General features: G+C 41.8%; 1 protein-coding gene across 1 annotated transcript; it reads left to right on the top strand.

The window, feature by feature from the left end:
* The first annotated feature begins 6,686 nt into the window (after positions 1-6,686).
* Positions 6,687-7,764, top strand: LOC107680282 (forkhead box protein G1-like). The gene has a single exon (XM_016476109.1). The coding sequence runs from the start codon at positions 6,820-6,822 to the stop codon at positions 7,762-7,764; it is 945 nt and encodes a 314-aa protein (XP_016331595.1). The 5' UTR covers positions 6,687-6,819.
* The last annotated feature ends 1,661 nt before the right edge of the window (positions 7,765-9,425 follow it).

A 9,425-nucleotide genomic window follows, 5' to 3' on the forward strand; every position in this document is an offset into this window, starting at 1 on the left:
GATATCTGGAATTAACATCCTAGCTATTGACAATTATCGAGAGAAAGAAAAAAACCATCAGAAATGTGCATGTGAATACAGCTTTGCGAAGACCATTACAGTTTTTGTCAACTGCTCACACACACAATCTTTCCTCGTCACACAGTTTCTGAAAGCTGACACTCAAACAGCAGAAACGCAACACAATTCTCTATGTAACACACACAAATCTAACAGGAATTACAGTTTTTTTTTCAATTGCTAACAAGCGCTTACCAATACTTAAAGTACTTTTTCTAAACTCTTAACACAGCAACACACCTACATCACACAATTAGCCAAATAGTTCATTTCCTGGCCAAAACCACATTTTGTTAATTAAATACAAACTCTACATTTCAAAATGCTGAATGTCTTTTTCTACATATACTAACTATCAAAACACAGCAAACCCGATTCAAAATTCGGTCAAAACAGTAGCACTGGTTTTCTATCCAATAGGAACATATAGTCAATCATAGTGCATAGACTGTCAAAATGCTAACAATTAATGGCATTACAAAAACTGCATTACTTGTCATGTCTCAGTTCGATCTGTATAGAACATACAATATGAGATCCATTTAAATAATAATAATAATTCAGTAAGCTGAACTCTAAATTTTTTTGTGTAAATGTGTGGATTCATTTTAGATCGTATGTGTACAGCATAGTGAAGGCGTCATCAGTACTTTATGGAATGTAAAAAACAAAACAAAAAGGTGACAGAATTGCTGCAGTAAAAGCTTTATTGGCAAAATGAAATTGCTGTCAGTGATCATTTAAAAAAAAAAAATAAATAAATAAAAAAAAACACCACACACACACACCTTCCAGCTCTTTGCCCTTTGGTTCAAATACATTTCAAAAATAAAACAAAATGACAGACAAAAAAGGAACCGCAAAAGTACAGTTCTAATCTATATGATCTTCAGCATTTGGCCACACACTCTAAAAAATGCTGGGTTGTTTCAACCCAACTTTGGGTCAAATATGGACTAACCCAACCGTTGGGTTAAAAATTTAATGTAAAAATTTAACCCAACTGTTGGGTTAGTCCATATTTGACCCAAAGTTGGGTTGAAACAACCCAGCATTTTTTAGAGTGCATGTTCTCGTCGACATCACACCTTATATTGTCTCTTGCTATGCAGCTTGGATAGAAACGCTTCGCATGCCTTATCCACCCCTGGCAGTCTTCAGCGGAGATGTCTCTGCAGCCAGCTTCCATTGCCTCCAGGAGGGACATTTGATCATGTGGTCGATGATCATAGACTATCCACCTCCAGGCAGAAAAAATTCCTCAATGGGATTGAGGAAAGGAGAGTACGGAGGAAGAAAAGGGGAAAGCATTTTCGGATGGGCTGCAAACCAAGTTGTGATTGCATGTGAATGGTGGAACGCTACGTTGTCCCATGCAATCACACATGTCCTCATGTTTCCTCCCACTTGTTCCCTTTCTGCTTCTGGCACCAGTTGTTGGTGGAGGTCATCTAAAAACAAAAGGCGCTCTGTGTTGTAGGGACCAATCTGGCTTTTCTGCAGGACCAAACCAGCACTTGCTCCTCTCTGACCCGGCACATCAGCAGTGGCCCTTTTTCCAATTAGGTTTCTTCCTCGTCTACGAGTTTTTGCCAGGTTAAATCCTGCCTCGTCCACATAAATGAATTCATGTGGTGTCTGATTAGCCTCCAGCTCCATAACTGTCTGAAAGAAATCAAACACATGAATGCTTTAAATGCTTTTCACTATGTGGGTATGTTTACAAACGACAATAGTGAAAGAAAGTGTAGAATAGTGTAAAAGTCCCTCTAGAATCAGATATAGTGTATAGGCACCTGGACATATTGGTGTCGGAGTTCCTTGACCCGCTCACTGTTTCTTTCAAAGGGAACGGTGTACAGCCGTTTCATTCCAGGTTGGAGTACCAGGTTGTCCTGTACAATTCTGGCCTGAATTTCTCTGAGTTTTATCGCATTGTCAGCAATGACCCATCTTACAATTGCATGCTCTTGGTCTTCATTAAGCAGCTTTCTTCTTCCCCCAGAGCAAGTAAGTCGTTGTGTCCTTTAGAAGAACAAAAATTGGACATTTGTATTTGTAGCTGCTGGTGGCCAGCAGTTATTGTGGTACATTACAACTGCAATTATGGCCCTCATGAAATGCATTTCTTACCTGTTGGTTTGTCGAAAAATTTGGATAATGGAAGCCACAGTTGACCATCTGAGATTAGGCTGGACTCTTTCACCTGCCTCTCTCAGTGACAGACCATGATTTATCACATAGTCTATGATGGTGGCTCTTATTTCATCAGTGACAACAGCTCTTACTCTCCTTTGAACTGCACCACGCATTCTTACTCCTCTCCCCCTACCTCTCCTTCTCCCGCGTCCTGGTCCAACTACTCCTCTCCTTCGTCCAACTCACCCGCGTCCAGACATTTTATTTCTTTTTTCTGATTCTCGGTGTTGTTCTGTATTGTTTGGAACAAAACCAGTCCAGAGAGTGCCTTTTTATTGTGCATGGCCATGTAATGGAAAGACTTGGAATTAATCATTAAGATTGGAATCAGCTATTTCTCAATTATCAGTAATTAAAATAATTCTTATCAGCTCTTTTAAGCTGCTGTTGTTGCAGAAGTAGAGGCTTTACACTATATTTAAAGTTTGGAACATTGGGTCTTCATTTCTGTTATGCTGTATTTAAGCATTTGTAAAAAAAAAAAAAGCTAAGAAAGATCTATGATTTTGGTTTTGGGTAAGCTTGTGTGAAAAGAAAATGTAAGCATTTTAGAAACGTGTTAATTGACTGAATATTGTGTGAAAACAACATGAATTGTGTTAATGGTATGGTCACAACAGACGGATATTGTGCTAATTGTGTTTAGAGTTTTGAAAATGTGACTACAGATTGGACAAAGGGATGTTAGCAATTGAAAAAAAAACTAATATTATGGCAAAGGTGTTTGCAAATGTTTCCTTTTGAGGTGTGTTTGTGATATTTTGAATGCAGTGCTTCGTTTTGCAAGAGATGTGAGGGATTTTGCATTTTGTGTGTGCAGTTCTTGGATTCGTGTGTGAAGTTTTGGAAAAAAGAGGCAAGTTTTGAAAATGTGTGTGAGCAGCTGAAAAAAACTGTAACCAAATCCACCGTTTTGTCTAAGAATTGTCTTTATATTAAAGATCCTGTACGTTTGGGTCATTTAAGCAGAATTTGACAGATTCAGATACAAATAAATTACTAATAAAACCAAAAAAGTAGCTGGGCTATGCAAAGGAACCTAGCATAATTTTTTCCTAGCATAAAGTAGGTTATGCAAGGTTCTGCCTTGGAATAAAAAAAGCTATTTAATTTTTTTATTCTTTTTGTTATTCTTTTAAATTTATGAAGGATGGGACTCCATAGCTGAAGCTGCATGTTAAAAAAAAGAACAGTTAGCCTGCAGTCAATTAATTAATAAGTAAATAAACCAATTTTTTCCACTTACATTGAAAATGACATCAAGTATTGTCTTGATCCGGATACAGTAGCCTAATCATTTGTTCGGATTCCGTGGCAGCTGTGTGAAGTCTGTAAATGTGGGACAATTTTTGGTAAACATTGAATTAATTCATTAAATCTGATTAAATTTTACTACAATGAATTAATGTTTTAAATAAATGTTGTGTCAGACTTTTGTACCTGTTTTGCCCCCGTAGTCCTTCCTGTGTTTCCTTATTTGGTCATTTTCCTGTCCTCGTTTAGTCTGATTGTCTTATGTGATCCACCTGTGTATCTCCAATTATCCCTAGCATTTAAGCTCCTGTCTTTGCGTTTCTCCTCTGTCAGGTGTACTTCGTCTGTACATGTGCCATTCCTCGCTCCTGTGTTGGATCACCCCCAGTGTTTCGTGAATTAAAAAGACAGTTTATTATACTCCTTATCTCCATCGTTCCTCAGACAGTGTAAGTGTGACAGAAGACCCGACCTAAAACAGTTTCAATTGCGTTTCCCCTCTGTTTTGTCTCTCGTTTTTGTTTCCGTGGTGTGCCCTAATGGATCCCCTCCTTCGCCCCGAATTCCTCCTCCTCCTGCTGGAGCAGGGGTAAGATCGCGCGAGGGTCATACCAGACTGTTTCTGGCTATTGCCCATCTCACCACCTACCCGGACGACGCGCTCTGCGCGTTCTATAACCCCAGCCTCAACCCCGCGTGCAGAGCGCCGTCGTCCGAAGATGGCCCTTGAGCAGAGTTCGCCGCATTTGTGGAGCGGACACTGGCCAAACACGGATCCCCGGTCACCGTCTGTCCCGAGGGGGATCTCGCCGGTGCCACTCCAGACCATGAGCCCAGCCCACCGTCTCCCCGCTGTGCGGAGCTAAAGCCAGAGCCCACCGATGAAGGAGACCCCAAGCCGTCAGACCAGATGCGAGAGCCGGCGACAATGCCCGCCACGAGGGAGAAAGCCTTGACGGTGTGAGTGCGGAGAGGAGCTCCGCCCCTGCACCGCGGCTGAGGGTGAGCGGAGTATGGCGCGGCAAAAGTGCCAAAGAGTAGAGGGCTCCAGTCCCCGAATCTAGTCCAGAGCGCCCTCCAGTGCCCGCTCCTCCTGAGCGACATCCTGTTCCCGTGTTCAGCCTAGAGGGGGCTTCCGATCCAGAGTTAAGCCCTGAATGCCCGGAGACTCACAAATGCCTGCCCTCCCACCCGCTCCTGCCTCCTCCACCGCTGTCGTCTGGCAGCCCCTCTGCTCGCCCTCAGCCCACCATCAATACGGTGCGAGCTCCGCGGGTCTGCCATCCTCCAGCATTGCCATGGCTGGAGAATCCCTCGCCTCCAGCATCCGAGGCCCGGACTCCGCCTCGGCCCGTAGACCCAGCAGCTCCACCTCAGCTCCTAGCTCCCTCACCTCCACTGTCACCCGTCGATCCAGTGTGGGTGTGTGTGGCCACCACTGACCTAAGCTTGGCCACCCCACTCACAACTGCAGTTTTTGTAGTTTTTTTTTTTAAATTTTTTTTCTTGACCAGAAGTGCATTTATTAAGAAGCGCAACCGCCGTATCTCTTTACGACCACATCAAACGGGAGACTTTTCAGACGCGCACTTCAACATCACCTCAGCTCCAGGTGTAAGTCAAACGAGCGCGGAAAGGAACATGTGCCAAATGAGCTTCAGTAGAACAACAGTGAACTGCATCTGATTAGATGTTGTTAGGCTATTTGTCAGTAAAACAAACGTTCCTGTCCTGTCAGCCGTACTGTGCCCAGGGCGCACACTCTTCAGTCTTCAGTATGAGGCGCACGCTCTATATCACCTCAAGTAAAGCACACAAAAAACTATGAGCATACAATGTAGTTCTGTCGTCAGTTAAGTCATGAAATTACCAAAAAGACGATTAAAGTTGCAAACTGTGCATGCATGTAGGCTATATATGCATCACATTAAAGAACGTCTCTCAAATGCAAATAAAATATAGCCTATTCTGCAACTTGAGATAAGGCACAAGCTGATAGGCTATGTATTTTTTATTTGTAATTCAATGCACAAGTAAAAGTGAGCACAGTGCACTTATACAAAAAATATAAAAAATGTTCTCTCGATAATTTGTAAAGTACAAACGAAAACGAAACAATTTAAATGCATAAAATAGCTCATTTTACGTTCTGGCATGTATGTGCTGTAGATTTTTTCACTTTCTTATGTCACTATCTGCATGTCTCATCTATGAGTATGCAATGATGGAGAACAAGCTTTAGGGGGTTTTAAGAACCAGAACCAAGCTGACTGAGCAATAAAGCTATAGTGAGCCCCTTTGTATTTAATAATACAAAACTGGTCATATTCACTCAGTATTACTTGACCTAATTCACAAATATCTCAACTACAATTAAGTAGACATTAATTGTATTCAGTTGTGCTATAGGTAATAAAACATTTTTATATTGAAATAATGAATATTTCTGTGCCACCCCAGACTGGTTGCTGGCCACCCCTGTGAAAACATCCTGGCTCCGCCACTGCGTGTAGCCTAGTAGGCTGTATATATTTGTCATGGAACACTCTAAAAAAAAATGGTGCTATATAGCACTAAAAGCGGTTCTTTGGCTCGTAATCATAGGGGAACCACTTTTAGTGCTATTTAGCACCTATTTTTACAGGTGCTATATAGCACCTTTGTCAAACGGTGCTATGTAGAACCATAAGGTGCCATATAGCACTTTGTCGAATGGTGCTATGTAGAACCATAAGAGGTGCCATATAGCACTTTGTCGAATGGTGCTATGTAGAACCACAAGAGGTGCCATATAGCACTTTGTCAAATGGTGCTATGTAGAACCACAAGAGGTGCCATATAGCACTTTGTCGAATGGTGCTATGTAGAACCACAAGAGGTGCCATATAGCACTTTGTCGAATGGTGCTATGTAGAACCACAAGAGGTGCCATATAGCACTTTGTCGAATGGTGCTATGTAGAACCACAAGAGGTGCCATATAGCACTTTGTCGAATGACTCCAAAGAACCGCTGAAGAACCGCTGAAGAACCTTTTTTTTTTAGAGTGAATGATAAAACTGTGGTCGCCCATTACTTCCGTAGCCTCTAGTCTGCAAACGTGCATCAGATCAGGATCCACTGTCTGTTAAAACAATCCGCTCGAGGCTCCTCCCTCTTTCAGCGATGAAAACCCACATCAAGGAACCACCTTAATCAGTGAACTTCTTTTTCCAGTTCTGGCGCTTCTCCTCTCCGAGAGCTTTTCCTTACATACGATGTCCTGACAGCGCCTGACCTTTATTTTTCCAAAGTTTGATAACGCGACATGGATCAGAAAGAATCGACGGCGCTGCAGAAGCTGAGTTCCTTCAGTATCAAGAGTCTGCTGCTTCCCTCCAGAAATGACAAGCACGACACGGCGCGTCCCGAGAAGCACAAGCCGCTGTCGGACCCCGAACCATCTGAAGAGATGGACCCCGCGGAGAAAGTCAAAGACGCTGCAGAAGAGCCGAGCAAAACTGCGAAGCTCGACAAGCCGCCGTTCAGCTACAATGCGCTGATTATGATGGCAATTAGACAAAGTCCTGAGAAGAGACTAACGCTTAACGGAATCTACGAGTTTATCATGAAGAACTTTCCGTTTTACCGGGAGCACAAGCAGGGCTGGCAGAACTCCATCCGTCACAATCTGAGTCTCAATAAATGCTTTGTAAAAGTGCCAAGACATTATGATGACCCCGGGAAAGGCAACTACTGGATGCTGGACCCCTCGAGCGACGATGTTTTTATCGGCGGAACGACCGGCAAGCTCCGGAGACGCTCGGCCACCTCCAGAGGAAAGCTGGCGATCAAACGAGGACTGCGGTTTTCCCCGTTGGGTTTGGGAATAAACGAGACGGCAAATAATCCTCTATACTGGCAAATATCGCCTTTGTTTTCTTTACACCATCCGCATTACAACGGAACGCCGCACGGATTTCTGAATCAAGGTCCTGGTTACGGTTCGTTCGTCCCTGGAGTCGAGCCGCGGCCCGTTCTGGCGAGTTCTAGCGGGGCTCTCGGTTTGACGAACTCCTACGGGATGGGTTCGTTATCCGTCCCGTCAGGCTACTTGCACCCACCGGCCCTGCAGCAAAACGCGTTCAGCTGTCAGCAGACGTTACTCAGCGACTCCCTGAGGACCACTTTGTCTTCGTTCTCACCTGCCGTTTCCAGTGGCTTACCTGGAGTTGTGTCCCACCGAGACAGAGTCTCTCCAGATTCAGTTTAAACTGATGGGGAAAGTGTTTTCGTTGCGATGAAATCATATAATCCTGGACTAAATGCTTCCATACAGTTTTACGCGAAATCGTGGTATTGATACGCAGAAATTAACGTTGGCGTGCATATGATACACACGTGTTTGGCGTGCATATGATACGCAGTTTTATGTGCTTGGAAAGCGCACGCGTTCTTACCTTTAGGTGAAAAATTACCAGTGTGCGATTTAACTCCAGACTATTTAGGTATATGCTGTTCGAAGTCGAGTTAATTTATATGATATTTCTTAACTGTATTTGATGTCATGTATCCATCCATTATCTATTAATCAGCAGTCCTGCTGAAATTATATGTGTTGCTGGTCATAACTTAACTGGGAGTCTGAGAATCAGAGACGCTCATCAGGGCTTTTATTTATTTCCATTTTCTCAGGTCCCACTCATGCCCACACAAATAGAGAAGAAACATGGCTGGATTACTGTTTAGGAACAGTTCAAGAGTCACGTTTGCATACTAAAACAACGTCTTGCGGCCCAGAGTTTACAAGTACGCTTTGTCTTTCTGTTTGTTTTGTTTTTTCAAATGAATAAATACACTAAGGAGAATCTCGGACCACTTGTGAGACTGGACTCAGACTTGTTAAAATTACTAGGCTTTATTTTATATATGCCTCATTTTACAAAATGTAGCCTGCCAACATTAGCTGCAGTCAAATGATTGTAAATAGGCAAACGAATTAACGTCTAGTTTAAAAATAGTGGGCATACGGCGCAACTCCTAAACGAATAAATTATAAATAAGCACACGATCCAAGAATCTGCAATGCATGCAAACTAGTAAAGCAGTTGGTATTCCGTACACTAGCGGTCTGAGGCTCACTTTAGTTTACGACAGTTGCTGTTTGAAAACAGGACGCAAATATAGATTAACACTAATATAAAATAAAACTCACGTTTGTGGAGGTAGAATCCAGTTTAAACCGACATTATTACTATTATTGCTTTAAAGTTTTGCACTTTACAAAAAAAAAAAGAGATTGTTTAGCACTGAAAAATCGCGTTTGTATTTACAGAAATTAAGAATTTGTACTACTACTACTAATAATAAAAAAACAAATGTTTTTGTCAAAATGCAAAATGCAAAAAATAAAAAGGAGGGGGATTTCTCTTTACAGTGTCTCTTTTCAAATTGAAATGTATAAAATGAACAAATTTAATTAAACAGCGAAAAATAAATTGCATTCATTAACGTAATATAATTTTGAACATAGTTGTAAAAATCGTCCAGTGTCAGGCCTGGCCACGAGCTGTCGGGTCTCTAAAACAGCTGATCGAAAATAAACGTTTTGATATGTAGATTTAATTCAGCAAGTCCAAAACGTTTAATTTTTTCCCCTTTTACAGATCAAAATTTTATACGACGTTATTGAACGAATAATGCTGATATTTAGCCGTTGTTAAATCATTATTCTGTTGAACACACACACAAAATACATTAGCGTTGGTTAGTTGAAATTCATGAACGAAATGAGGGTGAGCTCCTGACTCAAAGACGGGTGATTTCAATGATACGTGAGACAATTCGTGTGTTATGAGAATATGGACTTGAAGAAAATTAACATATTCGGAAAAATACAAACATATAAAAAAAAAATAAAATAAATAAAATAAA

This window comes from Sinocyclocheilus anshuiensis, unplaced genomic scaffold, assembly GCF_001515605.1.
Source record: "Sinocyclocheilus anshuiensis isolate Anshui unplaced genomic scaffold, SAMN03320099.WGS_v1.1 scaffold1274, whole genome shotgun sequence".
Taxonomy (NCBI): domain Eukaryota; kingdom Metazoa; phylum Chordata; class Actinopteri; order Cypriniformes; family Cyprinidae; genus Sinocyclocheilus; species Sinocyclocheilus anshuiensis.

What these genes read in the sequence shown, in the direction of transcription:
- LOC107680282 (XM_016476109.1), top strand. Translation starts at nt 6,820, where the DNA reads ATGGATCAGAAAGAATCGACGGCGCTGCAGAAGCTGAGTTCCTTCAGT.